General features: G+C 41.5%; 2 protein-coding genes across 10 annotated transcripts; both read right to left on the minus strand.

Annotated features, from left to right (window-relative positions):
• Nucleotides 1-1,595: 1,595 nt before the first annotated feature.
• senp6b (SUMO specific peptidase 6b) lies at nucleotides 1,596-7,399 on the minus strand. 5 transcript variants are annotated; one of them, XM_062522918.1, is made up of 18 exons: nucleotides 7,261-7,399; nucleotides 6,827-6,889; nucleotides 6,568-6,702; nucleotides 6,405-6,460; nucleotides 6,027-6,253; nucleotides 5,697-5,867; nucleotides 5,534-5,567; nucleotides 5,091-5,255; nucleotides 4,664-4,857; nucleotides 4,282-4,421; nucleotides 4,075-4,191; nucleotides 3,844-3,966; nucleotides 3,519-3,611; nucleotides 3,050-3,335; nucleotides 2,861-2,913; nucleotides 2,345-2,410; nucleotides 2,125-2,266; nucleotides 1,596-2,011 (listed from the first exon to the last, which is right to left on the minus strand). In XM_062522918.1, exons 3-18 carry the CDS (start codon nucleotides 6,696-6,698, stop codon nucleotides 1,859-1,861), a joined length of 2,151 nt encoding a protein of 716 aa, XP_062378902.1. In that variant the 5' UTR covers nucleotides 6,699-6,702; nucleotides 6,827-6,889; nucleotides 7,261-7,399; the 3' UTR covers nucleotides 1,596-1,858. The 5 variants fall into 5 exon arrangements, with proteins under 5 accessions (XP_062378902.1, XP_062378901.1, XP_062378900.1 ...); XM_062522917.1 differs by having other exon boundaries at nucleotides 6,810-6,889; XM_062522916.1 differs by having other exon boundaries at nucleotides 6,568-6,675; nucleotides 6,810-6,889; nucleotides 7,154-7,398.
• Nucleotides 7,400-8,393: 994 nt separating this feature from the next.
• On the minus strand, nucleotides 8,394-19,528 carry LOC134067741 (sorting nexin-14-like). 5 transcript variants are annotated; one of them, XM_062523157.1, is made up of 31 exons: nucleotides 19,231-19,528; nucleotides 18,784-18,928; nucleotides 18,575-18,695; nucleotides 18,410-18,483; nucleotides 18,192-18,270; nucleotides 18,054-18,097; nucleotides 17,873-17,960; nucleotides 17,617-17,701; nucleotides 17,246-17,402; nucleotides 16,862-16,937; nucleotides 16,699-16,743; nucleotides 16,513-16,587; nucleotides 16,157-16,271; nucleotides 15,909-16,064; nucleotides 15,556-15,680; nucleotides 14,905-14,963; nucleotides 14,478-14,504; nucleotides 13,134-13,274; nucleotides 12,364-12,496; nucleotides 11,272-11,458; nucleotides 11,075-11,158; nucleotides 10,758-10,858; nucleotides 10,509-10,620; nucleotides 10,376-10,416; nucleotides 10,115-10,234; nucleotides 9,820-9,943; nucleotides 9,529-9,693; nucleotides 9,243-9,338; nucleotides 9,059-9,150; nucleotides 8,753-8,809; nucleotides 8,394-8,663 (listed from the first exon to the last, which is right to left on the minus strand). In XM_062523157.1, the coding sequence occupies exons 2-31, from the start codon at nucleotides 18,918-18,920 to the stop codon at nucleotides 8,622-8,624; spliced, it is 2,958 nt and encodes a 985-aa protein (XP_062379141.1). In that variant the 5' UTR covers nucleotides 18,921-18,928; nucleotides 19,231-19,528; the 3' UTR covers nucleotides 8,394-8,621. The 5 variants fall into 5 exon arrangements, with proteins under 5 accessions (XP_062379141.1, XP_062379140.1, XP_062379142.1 ...); XM_062523156.1 differs by having other exon boundaries at nucleotides 16,507-16,587; XM_062523158.1 differs by lacking the exon at nucleotides 14,478-14,504 and having other exon boundaries at nucleotides 16,507-16,587.
• Nucleotides 19,529-19,823: the final 295 nt, after the last annotated feature.

The raw sequence follows: 19,823 nt of genomic DNA on the forward strand, positions 1-19,823 counted from the left end.
CAAAGGAGCAGCCTATAAGCAGGCCAATACAGATGTTCACAGTTCATTTGTTTTGTTTATATTTTTCATGACCTATCATTCTCTGTTTATCCAACACACAGATGCCAGAGCCATTTTCTCACTTTGTTATTGACCACACTCAGTTGGTGATTTTGGTTTTAACACAGTGGGATAGGTAGGTTTAGGTTCCCATCATCATATAAACAGGGGACATGTCCTGTAGCTGTTTGATCCAATGATGTGCTGGTCTGACTGTAAAGGCAGGAATTCCAAGTGTTTAGTGACAAAGCTGCAGGTCAACTCAGAGTAAGATGTAAACATCTTAATATAACAACCTTACGACTTTGATAATACTTGTACGTATTTTGGTTACTTAGTTCATCACTAAACCACTAGCAATACCAACCTGTGCTGAGACATGATCAGTCTTTCTGAGGTTGACTCTGCTGTAAGATCCCACTCCTGCGCTCGCATATCACACTCTGCCACCTGTTGTGTTCTGCAGGAGTCCCCCAAAGCAAAAGGTCTGATGCTGGGAGATTAGTATGTTTTATGCGCAACAAACGCACAACTCAGACCAGGTGGACAGCAGGGCCCAATCATTACTATGCATGAATGTGTATATTCTTTGTATACTTCGACCAACCCAGTGGACGGGCATCACAGGAAATCACTGATGATACATCCCTGTCGGTGTACTTAGGACAATGACATTTATTATTAATCAGCTGTTGCTAGTCCAGAACAGTGTCAGGACCCAACATCTTGATGGTCCAGGTAACCATCTGGGATATCTCAGGGTACCATTAACATATAATATAATGGTATAATGTTTCATAGAATTTAACAATATTGTACTATGCACTATATGCATTATTTCCCCTGAGGTTACAAAACATTTATCAGAAACACCTGAAACAATAAGGCATGGGGATACAAAATACTATCTCTTCAAAAATATACCATTGTATGTCAAGGAACCACCTTTTTTTAATGACAATAACAGCTAACCTCACCTTCAAGACAGAAAACAGATGGCTCTTCAGATAGTATTTAAAGTGCACAATAAACAGATTTGGATGTAAATTCCAGGGAAATGTAAGATTACTACATTCATTGTGACATTATGAAGTCACACAATTAAGTGGACAATAGTCTTGTGTGCTAAGGCTAGACTTAAATCCTTTTCAATGTGCATGCCTAGACTTGCTAAGCTGATAATGCAATTAGATGGCAAAGGGGTCTGTTAGAACGACAAAAGTGATATCACATGATGACCACCTCCTGGATTCTCGTCATCAATTCTGTCAATTGTGACTCGTTTTCGTGTCTTTGGTCACAACTTCATTGAGATTACCCTGGGTTGTTTGGACATTTGGGTTTAAATTACCCAGATTCCATATGTCTATCTACTTAGTGAACAGATGGGCTACTCCAAAGGGTCTCACAAATAATTGATCGGCAAGGCACTTAGTAAATTCAACATCCGTGGCCAAGACTAAAAATGCTGCTATTTACCTTTCAAATTGCAGACCATAATACGGCCGATTAGTAGTGAGCAAAAAATCCAAAAGTATGTTTATATATTACTTAAATAAGATTTATTATTTAATCATACAATCCAATGGGACAAAATTATATTTTATGCAAATCAATTTAGAACCGTGCTGTATTTACGAATTACAAGGAGGAGAGGAACAAAATCGACTCATCTGTACGATACACAAACAAAAAAACTGTTTTTTAAAAAATGTTTAACAGAAACCATCTTATTGTGTGTATGCAGCCTTCAAAGCAGTCAGTGTGTATGTCCATATGTGTATTTGCATGAGAGTGAAAGAGCAGCAGACCCATCTAGCTATGGTGACCCATCTTCAGCTTTTCCTGCCATTTGTTGCTGGTTTTGAATTTTCAGAATCAGCTTTCTAATTTCTTTTCGCTTCTTTGCCACACGAGTCTGTGGAAACCAGTCATTCAGGTCCATGGGCGCTTCGAAACCTTGAAGAGGACTCTGCAATGAAGAAAAAGGAAACACAACAAAAGTAGCAGTTTAAATGCTATCTACAAAGCATTCGGGCGCATATAAGTGCCAAGAAATACAAAGCATGTGATAGAACCCCATACCTCAAAGAAGCTCTCCACATACTGTAGCAAGTAAATCCCGCAGTCACTTGAGTTGTTCTGCTGTGGGACCGAAGGACTGAAACCCTTCACCTCAAAACTACATGGAGTTCCCTTTCTTACTCTCCACTCCTCTTCCAAGTACCTGGTACAGAACAGAGCTCATTATTGACCAGCCCCTGGGACTAGAAAGCTAAGCCTGATGACAGAGCCAGTGACTTACTCTTTCAGGATGTTGACCACACTGGACCGACCACAACCTAGAGAGTCCATGATGAGAATGCAGGGTCTATAGAGGCAGATATGCGTTATTCATTCACCTCAAGCTGAAACCTCATAAAACAAGTATTATCATTGGTGCAGATTGAAAAGGAGTATGGCATCCTGCAAACTGGCCTGGGGTGTGGTTTTGCATTCCACAACACGTTAGCGTGTTGTCATGACGATACAATTCAAAGACAAATTACCATGTTATCTATTACTTGTATAAGATATGTTACCCTTTTGGGTGGAACAAATTTTGCAATCATACCTACTGTACCTTTGATGGTTAAATTGAGGGACCACCTCTCTGAAGCCTCATGCTTGTAACAAAATAGCTATGCCATCTAGTGGTCACTAAAATAATAGCATGCAAGGCCTAAAAATGCTATACATTTAGATAGATAGATAGATAGATAGATAGATAGATATTTCGCATCTTGCGAGACTGAGAAGCTTTACGTTGCACTCCACTCACTGTTCAGTGTTGCATGGTTTCGGTAAATTTTTCTTGTATTGCAGCAGTTCACTCTGCAAAAAAAAACACAAAAGGAGAGTGTTTAAATAAACACTGTGACAATGTGACGATAAATTATTAAAAATACTATTATAACTGTTACAATACAATTTACATTGCACTGTTCAGAGCGAGATTAACAGATCATACCGTAATGTCCATGTCTTCCTCATCTTCAAAGGAAAAGACATCGGCTGGCCCTGTGCTCCCCTTATTTGGCCCAGTGGCAGTGTTGGTGGGCTTGTAGAACAATGACAAAGGGTTGGGGGAGTAGGAGAAGTCTTGGCCAGTCCTCCAGAAGAAGCTGGTTTCCAGCCAGTCGGACCGAGCAGGCCCCTGTGGGCAGACATCCTCCAGGGTGTTGGCTGGAGATCGGCTCTCTGCATCAGGTTGACAGCGTCCAGGAAAGCAGACAATGGCCAGGAACCAGTGGGCCCTTCAAGGAAATCGAATAAGCATGGCAGAGGAGAGTCTGACAGACCCACACATGAAATGGTAATGTATGTGTATGCGTGTCGATTTTTTTTCTCGTGAGTGCACGCTTGTGCATGCGTGGTTCTGTCTTATTTGTGCACGTGTGCTACAGGTGTACCTTTCTTAAGTATAGACTTTAACTTACGACTTATTTATGGGAACAAAAAGAAAGTCTTTTTCAAAGAGGTCAACATGTCTGGTCCATGACTTCACTCGATCGTGCCTCCTCTTCTTTAGGCTAAGACACAGTTATAGTACATTTCAACATTACTATATCAGACACATTCTTTATTATATTTATATTTCACTAAACTTGTATTTTATCCTTGATGATCAAGTTGCTTGCATTGCTGAAATGGTATTAAAAAAAAACGTTAAAGTTGTAGTGCGTAATTTTGGCATTAGTGAGCAACAGACTAAAATAAACAAGTAAATAATAAAACTCTTTCTTCAGGACCAATTATGCTTACGGTTGTTTTCCATTTGTCCCACCCCCCCTCTGTCTTCCCTGGGTGAGATGTTTGTAGAAGAAAGTGCTGAATATGTGAGTTCTCTCTGCATCTTCACTCATCAGCTTTTCCAACAACAAATACCTGAGAAACAGAAAAGCCAGTAACCATTACTGATTGGCTACTGTCTACTGTTAACAGGTTTCCAATGCTATTGACAAAGAATATAAAATATGTCTAATATGTCCTTACTTCAGGTAAAAGTCTATGATTACATCATTCAGGAACTCTCCTTCTTTGAGGCAGCCTAGGTCCTCATTTGTAACTGCTATGCCTCCTTTAGCTGGTGGAGGAGGGAAAACCAACAACCTGGAACAAAACACAAATTAATCCAAAAACATCACCCAAAAACGCTAAAGAAATGAGAGCACTCAGACTATCAGCACCACATTCACTTGCCTATTGACCGAGTCAGCGATAGCTGTGGGAGTGACTGTCAGCGCATTGCCTCCAGCATCCAGCAAGTCCTCCTCATCTGTGTCTAAGACATTAAGCATATGCTGCGGAGTCTGTGGCGAGGCTGGAGGACTCTGTGCCACCTGCTGACAACACAAACACAGACATAAGATTCATCCTGCAGGCAGCAATTATAACATGGAGTCAGACTCCAGAATCATGTGGATTGCCATGATCATGCAACACTAACTGAAACCCACCATAACATTGAGTCTTTCAGCAGTGTGTATACTGATCAAACAAATGAAATACTGTCATGTGATGAGGTCAGCCAAGGATGATTATGAGTAATAAATATTCCCAGCAGAAGTAATTGATTCCATACAGTGAGTGACGCAACAGAACTCCCCTCGTCTTGTGCCATTAGTCTGTTGTAGGCTTCATCCAAAGAGATTTTGCGTGGGAACTCGTTCAGCTGATTTGCTCTACCAATGCCGGAGAGAATTTTCTCCAGAGCATTCTGCTGCTCTGCCGAGGGCAAGTTCTCAAGCATCAGCACAATGTATTTCTCTGCTGGGCCTACGGGGAGAACACATGGCAACGGACACAACCATCACCAAAATCTTAAACTGGAATGATCTGGACCAGAAAGTCATCTCACCTCAGAACTGTATAACCCTGATCATGCTTGCCAGTTTTATAGTTGTTCAATACTATAACTGGCCATGTTCCAGACAAATGTAGGAATATTCTTCTAGATGCAATATTCATGAAACATTTTTTTTAAAAATCCAAATGCTGACACAACTCACTGGCACTTGCGCCACAGTCGTACCACACTGCCCATTTCTCCCGAGACATATTCAGCTGTACCCGTAGGCGTAGACTACCAGCAGAGGTGGACTGGATGAAAATAACTGGCAGCTTCTGATCAAGGCACAACTCACAGCTGGTCAACTCCGATGACTGCACATACACTAATAAATCAAATAGTCCACAACACATCACATCAGTCACAACACAAACAATTTACACATTACCAGAGGATGCTTAATTATACCATATGCTAGTGTTGCCCAGATGTCAAGTGTCTGCCATTCTAGAATACACATGAGTTTGTTCCAAAATGACTAACATTGATAACTAACTACGGTACTGATCAGGCACAAACACTACACCATAAGATAACATAAAAGGATGATGCTGAATATTTAAAGATTTTACTAAATAGGAAGGACAAATTCAGGCTTCTTACCCCTCTGGTTCAGCTCAATTTTCTCATGAGTGATCTGCACATAAATGAAGGTTAGTATAATAGATACAGTAATAGTTCAGTCAGTACAAACACTTATGTGCAATGTTATAATTGTTATGATAAAAAAAAACAATAAACAAAACTTTCTTCTAAACAAGCTTACTGAAACAGTGCTCTTGATTACACTGTGTAATGATCCCAGTCTCCAACTTGAGATATCCAGACAGACGTTTGTCAGCTCTGGCTTCTTGAATGGCGGTTCAGTAACAACTGATAGATGTAACTTGATTTTGCGTTTCTTTGGTGAAGATTTCCACGCCACAACGTCTCCAAGCTGTGCAGGAACCCACAGACATGTCAGTCCCACCCCAGGAAATGTGCACAGTGTCACCTCATTATTTACAGACACTAGTAGTCAAAGAGTATTCAAATGCCTTCTCCCAAATGCACACCACATTAATACTATGCAACAAAAATAGACTTCACTCCACACCTCATCTCGCATGCGTAATTTTCTTGGCAGTGCAATTTTGGACTTTGAGACTGGGAAGTAGGGGCTAGAGATCTTGGGAAGAGAGTTCAGAGCAGCCTTGAAATCTGTAGGGGGTGCCATGGATGGGAGAAGAGGGCTCGAGGGCTTTGAGGCAAAACTGGAAATGCTGGAGAAGATTCCAAATTCAGGGACCTCTTGAGGAGACCTATCACAACTACGGAGAAGAGCTGAAAAGGTAATCCCAATAAAAATATAATTCAGCTTGGTATAATATGCCATCTGAGTGTGGTCAAACAATTTCAGCAATTACAATGTCCAATTCAATGCTTTTATATCTATTTTAAGTAACTAGGCTACATCTTTGTTAAACCACTTTACCTGTGCACAGCGGACTGCTTGTATTTATCATATGAAGCTGTTGTGTGTAGTCACTCCTGGAATGGAATTTTTAAAAAAACAGATGTTTTAATTTGCTCAAATTTGATCTTAGATGTTTGTGTTGTCTTAAAAAAAAACAGTAAATGTACACTTGTAGTCAAACCTTTCAACTTTTCTTTGTAGAGGTAAAAGACTAATGGTGTGATGGAACAACCGCCCTTGAATCACACGTGGGGTAGTCGGTGACTCCACCAAATCACCATGGATTGGTCTTAAAGACATTGATTGGGACATATGGCTTGAAAGGAAATAACACACACTACTGTGATTTCATAAAATGGTTTGCTTGGGCATTTTGTTTCAAAAGAGTTAAAAACAAATCTCAACAACAAAGGTTATATGCACCTGAATAGTTTGTTTACCCTGTCTTTGAGAGGTCTGGGCTCGTTCCTGAAGAAAGTGGTGGTGGTGGGGGGAATCGGTGGCTGTTGTTGACAGGTAAATGTGGTTAATGTCTGGGAACAGTTTCCACGTAGTTGCATCATAAGTAGTAACTTGGTAGAAACGAATCAGGCAAGACGAGAAACAATAACAGATATAATTGCAGAGAGCATGTAACAAAACTAGGCACAGAGAAGCTAACATTAGTTAGCTTATACGCAGTTAAAATTAACGAGCTTCCTAACCATTTCAGTTGGCTAGCTATGCTAGTTAGCAACCACACACTGCTATCTGTGAATCTCACTTACACTGAGTTCCATGGCCATTAAGTTATCTTGCAGTCTCTTGAAATGTAAAGCACGTGCGAACACTGTGTCTCTCACTCTGAAGATGTTTCAAGAGAGATCCAACTAACTTAGCTAATTGCGGTGCGGCGTTCTTCCGACATCTGCTTCAGTAGCTAGCTGTGTCAGTGTATCACCTGGGAAGGCTTTTTGTTGACTGGAAGATAATAGACATTTTTCAATGAGAATGTATAGAGGTGTCTAGTTACTTACAGAATTTTGGCTACAGATTGTGGAAGCAGTTTTGTGTCTGGGAAACAACTTACATTTCACCGCCCATCGAAATTATAGCGATGTTATCCCATGGATGGCAGTGTTGAGTTTTTGTTTCATTGACATTCGGACTGACGACGAACGCCCCCTGCTGTGAATGGTTTGTTAGTGCCTGGCCTACCTGGCACAAGCATGCACTAGAGACCAGAGACTTTCATGAGGAGACACAGTTGTAAAAAAAAAAACCTCCATGCATGAGGTTCGTTTGTAACGTCAATAAGGTAGTAGATTGTCCAACTAATCATCAGACCAACCATCCGAGAGCGCCTTTTGGATAAGCGAGTTTGTGATTAGATGTGGAAGCAGGAGAGATAGATGTGCAGGTTTCCAGCCTGAGCTGCGGGGCGAAATCTAAAACAGGGTTTACCCAACCTCACCAATGCAATGCTAGGCCTATACTCTGTACCATGCTTTCTAACTCTAGGACAGGACTACAGCATCTACTATGCCAAAATAACGATTAGGTTCCCTAGATGACCAACCAATCGTTCTACTTATGGCCTAGGCTACTTAGATTGCCATTGAGTTCTGCTTAGTATCCAGTGATGTGTAGATTTAAGAGATGTAGTAAACACATCCCCTGGGAAACTGTCTGAAATAAAATAGATTTATATCTATTATGTGTGTATTAAATTCCATTCCCATATTTCATAATGATGGATCCCTATAGAATCACATGTCTGATACTTTGTATGCCTGCAGGAAACAATAAGGCATGCTCTCCCCATATTTTCAAGAGATTTGAGGAATTGTGTGCGTAAGAGACAATTGGAGCTTGGAGATAAAACTGACAGATGTAAGTCGTTTGGAATCTTCTTCTGTTTTTGTGTTTGGCACACTGTCCAAAAGCCAATGTGCTGGGCACGCAGCAATCAGTTGTAGTCAACTATCTGTAGTGAATTTAGTTCACTCTTTTTTAATCAATATGCAATTCCAGTAAGCAATAAATATTTTATTTAGTTCTCTGTATTACATATTACAACAATTACAGTTACATTTCTTTCAAAATTCATAACAGTGTATCATTCCCCATGCCATACATAGCTGGCCACAGAATAACATTATTACAGTCAGAGGATCAGTGTGGTGTGTTACGCTTTCATACAGTAGATTGCACATGCAGCAGGTGCTGGAAGGACAACAGTCACTAGGTAGCTTCCTACATCCATGGAGCCATCAGATGACATGTTTCTTTCTGTACCTGTCAGGAAAGGCATGGCATGAGATGACCTCTCCAATAGGTGCTTAGAGTATGGAGCTGGAGTGTCAATAACAGTCCTTTATAATTACCTTGGTAAGTTCAGGGAAGAGCTCTAGGATTGCCAAATCCAGCAGGACATAGGTCAACTAAACAGATTAAACAAAATTGTTGATCATTAATGCACTTATTGTGGTTTTTAATTTGTTGTTAGAATTGCTCTTAAAAGCTTAAATGTTTTTACCATGTTGTAAGTCGCTTTAGTTAAAAAAGCGTCAGCCAAACGTAATGTAATTTAATGTAAAATACCCTTAATGGTAACAGGCATTGTTTGACTGAATAAAATGCACCCATCATAGTCGCTTCCATTACCAACCTATGATTACCACCTGACTTACCTGTTTGTTTAACACTGGCTGTTGGAGTCCATCAAAGAGGAGTCGAACACCCTCGTACTTTGATTCTTCTCCAATACATTTTGTCAGAAAATCTGAAGATAAACACAATATTAACACTTTACAATTCTAAGTCTTAATTGTATTGGTTACATTATTTGATGTATAGGCTAGTAGACAAATCTACCTGGTATATATTTCATCATTTCTTCAAATGTTTTCTTAGCTCTTTTTTGCTTATCTTGAAGGGGGCGAGGTTCACTGGCTTCACAGAACACAGAATCTAAAAAAGAATAAATTAGGCACGTAATTCCGCATCTAAATTCATATGGCAAAATGTATTAAGCATTTGCCAGTAGACAGAAGTACATTTAACAACATATTTCATACCTCAGGTACGGTCCAGATACAGTATAGTGAATACATTCACGTTGTAAACATATGGACAGACTATTGTCAGGCTACTATAGTACCTCTCAGAAGTGTGATGAGGGAAACCACTCGATGCTCCAGCATAACTTGGTCCAGTTTGCGATGCAGGTAGTAATCTGTATAAGCCTCCAGTGTGTTTTTGAGCAGTATTCTTCCACCCATCAAAAGGTGGTGCAGCCAATCAGGGATATGGAAGACTACTCTGCCTGGTATTGATGATAGAGTGCTTTTAAGGATCAGTTCACATGAATTGTATTTTTTGAAGAAAGCAGACAGACATTTTTTAACCACAGCATGGAAATGCAGAAAGACTGAATAAAGATTGCACTTACCGACATACATTAAATAGTCATAAACTCCCTCCACAGTAATCATCTCCATGAAGTAATTCTGATTATGCTTCTTCTCACTGATTTCAGATCGATTGGCATTGTTTTTGAACAACTCATTAAAAAGCTTAGGGAGAGAAATATACAAGAATCATCACTTTGCTTTAAAGAACAGTTTGAAAATATTTGAGGAAGGTGTCGATCTATCGTGCTGATGTAAGCTGGATTTAAAATGCCACTAGGGGGCGCTGAGCCTCATTACTGAGGAGAGGGCATACCAGTCTTTTTCCAAACATACCTTTTTGTCATTCTCCGATGTGGGGCTGAGGATGGTCAGCTCAGGTCTGCTGGGTTTGGGCTTTGGTGACTCACAGGAGTTGAAGAATGACTGGATGAACGGCTCCAGGTGCTGTCCTCTCTAAGGTTTAAGAGTTTAACCAACATAAAAAATAGTGTTATATTTCAAAGGTTAAAGACAGCGAGGAGAAACTTATTAGTACAGTCCATAAACCATCACAAGGAACCACATAGATACCACAAGGATAATTGAGTGACTTACTTCTTTTATTAACTTTCCAGGTACAGATTTGATGATCTTCCCTGAGGAGTAGAATTTTTGGTTAGGAAATCTGACAAAATATAAGGGTTTGTAGGAAATGTATTACACAGGTGTGTGTGCATTACAAGAATACCTAGGTTGACATCAGGAAGCATTTTGTCATGGAACTGGGATTCCATACTATGAGGGGAGAGGAAGTCTGCTAACAGTTGGCTATTGCTGAGTTCAGGGTGTTGTAGTAGTTTCTGGTGTAAGAAAATAAGAAATCCTCAACTAAGCAGATTCATTTTGCATTGTTAAAAAAATCAAAACTCAAAAGCAAGCCTACGAAGCTCTGTAGATCAAAGTGAAAACAAGTAATGTTGTGCAACATCCTCTGTACCTGTAGATATTCTTGGAACTCTTCCCGTTTGGTTTTTAAGAAATCGTAGTTCTTTGGACCGATTATTCTTTTAGAGGGCAGCTGTGCATCTGGAAAGGAGCCTGTTAGCACAGTAAAGCATTGTGAGAAACAGTGACAGAGCGAGAAGGCATGGTAATTTCATTCCAGCATGCGCAAAGAGGTGAGGTGATTCCTCGATGGCAACTCCATGCCATAAACACAACGCAACAGCTGCAGCCCAACAAAGTCAGTTCAAATCTAACCATACTGTGTGTGTGTGTGTGTGTGTGTGTGTGTGTGTGTGTGGGCATACACACCGTGAAACTCGGTGAGTTTTGACTCCAGGACGTAAAACTCAAGGTATCGTCTGTAGACAGACCAGTTCTCGGTCTCATGGCCCACTAGAAGAGGAAAGACGAGAAGTGGCTGAGGTGAGAGGTGGTGTTCGCGCTGTCCAACTGCTTTCTCCCTTATATCCAACATCACTCTTATACTGCCACCGCGAAACACTCACCAGCACGTCTGTCATTACGCTCCACTTCAATGCAAAACACTGGGATCCTTTCTTTCTTGACCTCGTCGTCAAAGAAGTCCACATAAGGGATGGTGATGCTCCAGGCGGAGAGGTTGCGGGGGGTGCTGGGGGTGCTGATGGCCTCCACAGGAACGTCGTCTTCAAGAACCATCATGGCTTCCTCCACCTGAGCACCGCCCCCACACACACACACACACACACACACATAGCAAGATGGTACAGAACATCAGCGTCTACAATGGCAGATTTTGGGAAAGGTGTTCAAACTGTTCAAGGTGTTCACTATCTGTCATTGATGATGCAGTTTACTGTTGAGTATTTCAGGAATGAGGTTGAATAACAAATCATGTTTTTTTTGTTTTTTTTTAAAGCTGGGAACCGAATCAAAAGTATTGGTAATCCGGGTGTATTCTGTCTATGTCTCTACACACAGTTGTTATAACTTTTATAAGATAAATGTTCAAGACAAATGTTGTTTAATTCCCACAGTATGTGATTGGGATGTAAGAAAAAAAATTCAGTTACATTTCAATCCTTGGCACAAACCATTCTTCATGATATTAGGACCATCAAAACTAAGTCAAAAATACAGATAATATAATAATAATAAATAATGTTTCTATTTCACTAGATTCATTTTTCACTAACTGATTCTCCTAACTGCTTTAGCATTACTACAGGGTGGAGAGGATGATGTCCAATTCTGAGGGGTCTCTAGGGCAAGCTGTTACAAGGGAGACTACTGTACATCAAGACTATAAAATATGGTTGACATTCAACCAAAAGAAGTCATACTGCAGCAAAACGCCCTCATGGTGGTACTGCTGCAAAATAATATTCATAGGGAAATAAATAGTTAATAGACAGATTGTTATCTATTAAATCTTCTGAAATAGACAGCAACAGAGTTCATGATATTGCTACTTCATAGTTCAAGTCTTCTTTAGTTGTGTAAATTCTGCTTTTTAAATAACACATTATTTGTCTTGGTGGGTGTAATTTCTTACACCTTTCGATACATAAAATAAATGTTCTCAAAATGAATTATCAGGCCATTTACGTCTCACTGACCATGTCGTCCTCTCCCTCTGCCAGTCCGTAGGAGGGCAGCATGGCTCCCTCCATAGTGGTGCTCTTAAACACGCCTTTGATTTTACTCCCAATTCGACTGATCCCAAACGATTCTCCCCGTTTTGAGGTGTTTCTGCAGGTCACACACAGGGAGACACACACACAAAATACACAGAAGTCATTATATTTATTCTTATTTGTGAATCTTTATATGATGAAGACCCCATCTCATTGCACATGCAGAATGTAAAGCGGTTGTGAAGCATCTGTCCCATTTAGGACACTGGGTTTTAGATTTTCAAACACCCAGAGGTTTCAATCCATTCCAACCAAACATATGCAGCATCTTTATGATATTACTGATAATGCTACACATAATCAAAGTTAAAACATATACCAGTATATCATGGAACAATGGAATAAATCTGAAAATGTCAGCTTTCAATATCTCCTACACACAAAATTACATGGAAACCTGCCTGACATTAGTTGGAGCACAGAAAGGAAGTAAATAAAGAAAGGAACAAATAAACAAACACATTAGTGCATAAATAAACAAACAAACAAATACATATCAGATTGTATTTTGTTCCATGTATGCAAATCGTATCACAACAGTCATGCTAAGCCTCAGGGATACATACAAAAAAAAAACACACATAGGGCAGACATACTCAAACACAAATCAGGAGAGAACACAACGGCCCATGCTGGGGAATGATTGGGGGAGGGGGGGGGGTTGCAGGGACTTGTGATGGGCCCCGACTTACTTCTGCAAGGCAGTACGGCTCGCTAGGCCACTGGACGGGGAGGTGTGAATGGACTGGAAATGGGGGGAGACGAATGCGGGTGATGAGCCCGGAGAGATGGACGTGCACTCCACGCTCAGCGGACAATCCCACTCTGAAGAGCTAGAGCCCAGTTTTTTATTAACCGACACAGCACGCCACAGGGATGGAGACAGACAACAAGCACAATCCAATGGCGGTGGAGAGGTATGAGAGACAGAGAGGGAGAGAGAGAGAGACACGTGGGGGATGGAGGTTAGCAGAGTGGGAAGGTGTTCACGCATGGGGTGGCGCAAGAAACAATGCCATTCTCTTCTGCCTCTTCCTCATTCCAGCGACAAAGACCTCAGTCCATGTTACCATGAGTGCTGCCTTTTTAGACCAAAGGCAGTGGCTAAACAACATCTTGCTTATGATGCTATTAACTCTTGAGCAAACTGGCAAATTACTATTTCATTTGTAAATACGTTATGGTTCTAAATCAGCTGGACAGGCGGTTTACTTTGAACTGGTAAACACGGTCTGTTCAAAAGGTATGAAGGCTGGTTGTATTTCTCTGGTTATCAGAAATGCTCTAGCATGAAACTTTGCCTTGATCATTCTCTGCTTTGTCACCAACAGAGTGAGCTCTTCATCTTCCCTTTAGTCTCATTTGGGATCTTAGGACAGATGGAGAGCTGCTGTGCATCTGCTGCATCCCAATTATAGGGGGAGTCAGGCAACGAGAGTGCGTTAAATTTAATCTACAGCCAGGAAAAAAGACAGGCCAACGATCCTATCATAAAATCAAACCGCAAGCAGGAAGACCTTGGATTTCTTCAATCATCTTGTAATGATTACACCACCTGTTTTGTATATGTCACAGGACTTTTCAACATTTAGGAAGGTGTTTCTTGTACCTTGTATCTTTTGCACATTGTTCAGACCCTTTTAATATTTTGTCATAAAGTCATTCAAAAATCCCCCCAAAACATAGTCACAGGTGAAAATGAGGAGCAAAGTTTAAGTTAGAGTTTTCCTCTCTCTCACCTGACTGCTGCTTAGACCCAGAGAAGCATAACCAGTCTTGAGTCACACCTAAAAATGGCTTCACCGTCACTGCTGAAAAGGCTTTATGCATGGACCTTAGTAGAGGCTAAATGCTATCAGACACCAAGAGCCATCTCAATTCAAATAGTTCATGAGCAGTGGTTGAAACTGTTGCATCCATATCATCTGATGAGACTGTTATCAAAAGCAGCTTTGTATTCTGACTGCAGTCCAGCAAGTACAGTTACCCTGCGAGCAGCATGAAAAGGGCAGAGGAAAGCTGCACAGCATACTCACCGAATGTCATCCAAACTCACGCTATTTCTGAAATAACAGGCACAGGGGGTTATAACTGGCCCATGAGCTTACCCTATGATGCTACAATATACAACTGGTGAACCATGTTTGTCAACATAAACCATGTGGCGGGCACAACCAACAGAAAGTTAAACACAAGGTGCTGGTAAAAACAAAACAGTGATATTCAGACGTGTCAGTGATGTTAGTCCATCTGAACTAGTAGGATGGCAGTGAGGCATTTTACCAAGCATCTAGGTGAGGGACACCAATTCTCAACTTGTGCTTCATACACAACGTGGTATTACAAAAAATAAAAAAATTAAAAATCATTGAAACGTCAATCAGATCCAGCGACTGGCTTCAGATACAGTATACCCACCACTTGAGACTAATGAACTGCACAGGGAGGTGGACAGACACCCACCTGCTCAGCTTGGAGTTCCTGGTAGGGGACTCGGCCCCTCTCAAAAGTTGTCTGAAGTACTGAAACATACATAAAATGTTACTCCATTACTACTGGTTATAAGTTAACCCCTTTTCTTTTTTTGGGCAAGATCTTGCATTGGGCAAAGAGATATTGTTGCGCTCAGATGACAAATTTTCCAGTCAAAAAAGATCTGTGCGGAAGAGGCTAGGGGTGGTTTGTATACTGAAAAAGGTGACTAGACAGCGTCTTTGCAAAAAGCAAAGATCTTGCATTACCATCAATTTCATCTCATGACCATGTAGACATAATAAACAATTCAACAGAACCTTCAAAAGATTCAAGGAACTCTCTCCACTATTCACCACACCCTCTATTACGTGCGCTTTACGCCAAAGACAGCCAGCTCTTGTGCCACAGATGCCCCCGCGGCAAAAACCCCTGTCTGAGGGCTCGTTGCCAGAGTGAAGTCATCGTCCAGTCATGTGTCTTCCTGAGGTGATGACACAAGCGCTGATTGTGCACAGTGGGCAGATTAGCGCTGTGAGGGCCGCTCTGTGTTTAAGGGGAGGGGCTTTGGTCGGTGGGGCACAGGGGCTGTGGGAGGGTGGGAGGGGGGGGGGGGGTGAGGCAGGCTTTCCTCTGGGTTACCTCATCGCTGTGGCAGAACATGGGTGTGAAGACATTCTCCAACAGGGACAAGACGTGTTCGTAGGCTTCAAACAGGCAGCGCATGGTCTGCAGCTTCACCACGTCAGAATACGGGCCTTCAGCGACTGCAAGGGAGAAAGCGTGACCATGAAAAGAGTGTAGCTAATGATGAAGTCAGAAGCAAAGCACGGGTGTTTTCAGCTGAGGGATGTCCGCTTTCTCTCTGTGATTTTACTGTAATGGAAATGAGGGATCTGTTTAAACTTACTTTTGCCAAAGACAATATTGATCTCATACATGGACAGCCTACTGATCCAACACATGTAAGAAGTGTGAAAAAATCAGCTACTCACTGTTTCTGATTTCCTCCACAATGAAAGGGTCGAAGCGAATCTTGTCAATGCTCTCATCCAGACAGTAGGTCGTATAGAGCTTCTTCACCTCTTCATGTAGCATAAGCTTCTCAGCATCAGTCAGTTCTGGGCACAGGATCTTGTCGTTGAACTCCTCTGTGAAATGAGACATAACAGTTCATCCTGGCTGTGTTCCATACCTAACTCACACACTGACACGGGTTTAGTGGGACGGTGGACCAACTGACCTACGGTCAAGCAGAACTGCAGGACGTGCACAGCACCCTCCTGTTTGAGGAAGTTCATGAAGCGGAAGAGCAGGTCCTGATGCTCACGGATCTCCTTCAGCTCCAGCTTCAGCACCTGTGCGTTGACAGGCCAAAAGCAAAGCTCGAGTCAGCACCAGAAAAAGTGCAAAGTCTTAAGTCTAGGCAAGGCTAATTTAGTAACTTGGCAAAAAATCATGTACAAATTCAAACCATGAACAAGACCATAAGCTCAAGCATAGGCAAAAAATGGCCAATGCTTGAGTCAGCATCAGGAAAAGACATACTGTAGGGACTGTAGTGATAAAGAGGCAAGCACCATGAAGCCTCACCGAGACCTTCTTGTTGCGAGGTTCAGCATACTTCTGCAGGAATGGCACCAAGGCTGATGTTGGCTCCGTTGCAGCCTCTGGCTACGAAGGTATTCAAGGTCTTCCATTACAAACACATAACAAACACAGCTACTACCTCAAGGGCAAGGACTGGCAAACAAATGTGACGACAGCTCAAGTACTTTTGCTTACCGGAGAACTGTCTATAAATATCAGCAGCAGATGGTTCACTGTATCCTAGTACAGAAAACACAGCTACAATTACAACCATGTTCTAATTCATCCTGGTCAGCATCCCTTTCGGGAAATTAAATATGTAAATGTATGTAAAATAAGGATTTTTGGTGTCTCTTACAGGATCAGCCAAATAGTCCATGGACGGGAGGAAAACAGAGCCAGACAACACTTCTCTCATGAGGAAGGTAAGTGACCTGTTGGAAAGGAAATTAGTCAGTGTTGGCCTGGGGATGTTTGCAAGGAAAGAGAAATGCTGAGAGGCAGAGAGAAGCAGTACATCAGCACAGTGATTTTATGGTCTGGTTTTCATATTTCTGTTTATATTTCAATTTTGGTCTGCTTTTCACTGTGTGCCATCTTTAAGAGGTTGTGTATAATAAGACCAGCAGAAAGACAGATAGTTGAAAGCAGACTGATGGAAGACAGACCACCCTTGGCCAAGACCAGAGGGGAGTGCAGAATGAGATCAGTAGAGAGGCAGATCTGCCTGGAGGAGGCCCACCTGCAGTCAGTTGCTTTGGGGGGCAGAATGTATGGGAAGAGCACCTCGGTCAGCTTCCTCAGGTACAGCAGCTCGTCTCTGCGGCTGCGCAGGGCCATGTGCAGGTCTGGCCCATACTCCTCCAGGGCAGCCTGCTGTAGGTACTCTGAGTTCTTCACTGAGGGAACAGAAAGCAGTAGCATACATGTAAGCTTCCACAAAATGTCTTCCTCCTGGTCCTCACACGTGCATAGTAAACTGCAGCAGTCAACTTTTTCAGGAAATCTGAAGTCTATACTGGTGTGACTTCTTATTGACTCCAGTAGTTACTGGACTTATTCATTTTGCTTACATGGCTTTTCCCTAGTTTATACATGGATCACTTGACCAACCTTTCTGCCTTGCTTTGGCAATAATCTCAATGTGCTTCATGGCAGCCTTAAGCAGTTTTTGTGTGATGAGTGAAGGGACATCCACCTGCAAATAATTCAATATAACCATGTGACCACACAAAGCAGGTTACTACACTAGAGTTTGTACTTTTCCATCTAATGACTACAATACAAATGGCTGGCTTTTCAGTCCAGTAAACTTATACATCTGCAATAGATCTGCAAACACTGATCCTTGATTAAAATTGAATTTCACCTTCTGCGTCCGACGCACCAACACTGCAGCAAAGAAGCGTAAGGTGACTCTGAGCTCATCCACAAAAGCCTCATCATCTGTGATATCTCTGCCAACGGAAGTTGTTTAATGTTAATGATCTATTTGACTACTGAAATGTGCCAAAAATTCTAAAAATCCAAAAGAGCAGCTGAGACCTTACCTGTACCACGGGTACACAAAATTTTCAAGGACCAGTTCCAAAATCTGTAAGGGCAAAAGATGTGCATGCTAAACAAACACTATTTTCTGAACCAAATCTCCTAAGTGAAAGTAACTGAAAGTTTATTTAAGTTCATACCTCTGATAGAGAGGCATCCACCTTAGAATGCACATTTAGATCTAGCCACGGCTGATAGTTTTCTAAAAGCAATGTTGGTCTGTCAAAGACAAAACAAGATTTTTTCCTAACATAATAAATGCAAGTGATCCAGTTTAATTGCAAATGAATATTAAGTCGAGAACTGTGTGAACCCTAAAAGAAATTATGCCATGAACAAACACAAATTGTTGGCTCACCTGTGTCTTTTGCACTTTATCTTTCCACAGACCGCACAACTGTGCCCCAGTGGAAACAACTCCTGCTGATCTTGCTGTAATAACAGTAACAGGCCCAAATATATTCATCACTCTATTTTAACCTCAGCCCAAACAATAGGCACCACAACTGCATAGGCTACTAACCTTAACCTTTGGCCTGACGGATAGCAATATATTGGGTAGTAGAGTGTCTGGTCCAAGTGAGCAATAGAATGTAACAACGCCCGCCAGGAAGGACCAGAAGACCATAATAATGTGTAGAAATCTAGAAATATTGTTGGAAATATTATTATTCAAACATATAGGCTACAACTAGTCTATTAACCAAGAATGTATTTTAATGTGGAAAATACCTATTCAGAAGGACGGTGGATAGAAGCAAAATAACAAGGAGAAAGCAAAACACTGGGTACTGTCGCCCGACTTCTTTGAATAAGTCCAGCTTCAGCCTCTGCCTCAGACTTGTCAAACGTGCCCTTATGCCTGTCATTTTCAATCCTGCATCGGAAGAAGCACAGGTTCAGCTCCACACCAGGATGCGTTTGCACCCAGCATACATAACCCATCACGCTAATGCAAGCATTATTGCGCTAAAACTGCTGTGCACCATTACATTGCATAGTGTTTACATCTTTTTTTTTTAATCCCCAATAACACTGACGTTAGCGTTGGCGCTTTGACAATCCGGCCATTTCACTGACCAACTCGTCGCAGAATATAGATGTAATTCACATTTTTTTTAAGATCCAACCAATGCACAAACTTACATATTAGTAATAAGATGTATTGTGTTTACCTACCGACTCAAATGCCCACGGGGCTATTTATTCTGATTTCGCTGTGGCTGTCACAGCATTGTTTTTTTGATCCAAATGATTTAATGCTAAGCTAGTCGGCTAGCTGGCTTGGTTCATATTCAACGCTGCCATTTCCATCTGGCATTCACAAATTACTCAGCCATTTAAAAGAATTTTGCAAACGACTGTAATATTCCTAGGCTGTGGTGGTGCAGCGTTGTGGCGACACTACCACGCACTTGAAACGAGGCATGATATTGCTTGCCGTCCCACACCGGGTTTGTAGCGTTACTTCAGTTGTTTTGCTTCTGCCTGATGTCACCTCCGGTCTTTGAAGATGCCAATTGCCCAGCATGACCCACTGTACCAACATCACTGAAGATTTTAGATAGGCGGAGAGGCGGGTTGAAAAGATATTCCCCACTGATCCGCATTGTAGTGGATTGATCCAGCAGCATAATCTGGCCACGCCTTACCCAGTAGAACCACACAAGACAATATAAAGGATTTGCAAATTGAAAACTGCCATTTGCAATTTGAAAATTACTGTATTAAGTATTTCAACATACCAGTGTCACACACATTATGGTCATTTT

This window comes from Sardina pilchardus, chromosome 20 (assembly GCF_963854185.1).
Source record: "Sardina pilchardus chromosome 20, fSarPil1.1, whole genome shotgun sequence".
In the NCBI taxonomy this organism is placed as follows: Eukaryota; Metazoa; Chordata; class Actinopteri; order Clupeiformes; family Clupeidae; genus Sardina; species Sardina pilchardus.

Bases quoted from the DNA above. Each gene is read 5' to 3' on its own strand.
- LOC134067741 (XM_062523156.1), bottom strand. From the start codon at position 18,920: ATGACAGGCATAAGGGCACGTTTGACAAGTCTGAGGCAGAGGCTGAAG. The intron at 16,744-16,861 runs GTAAGAGACACC...TTTCTGTACTAG, and splicing joins TGGACTATTTGGCTGATCCT to GATACAGTGAACCATCTGCT. The intron at 14,505-14,904 runs GTGGGTGTCTGT...CTGTTATTTCAG, and splicing joins AGGAACTCCAAGCTGAGCAG to AAATAGCGTGAGTTTGGATG.
- senp6b (XM_062522913.1), bottom strand. The intron at 4,422-4,663 runs GTATGGAATCAA...TGTTGTCAGCAG, and splicing joins GTTCTGTTGCGTCACTCACT to GTGGCACAGAGTCCTCCAGC. The intron at 2,411-2,860 runs GTGAGTGGAGTG...CTGCCTCTATAG, and splicing joins AAACCATGCAACACTGAACA to ACCCTGCATTCTCATCATGG.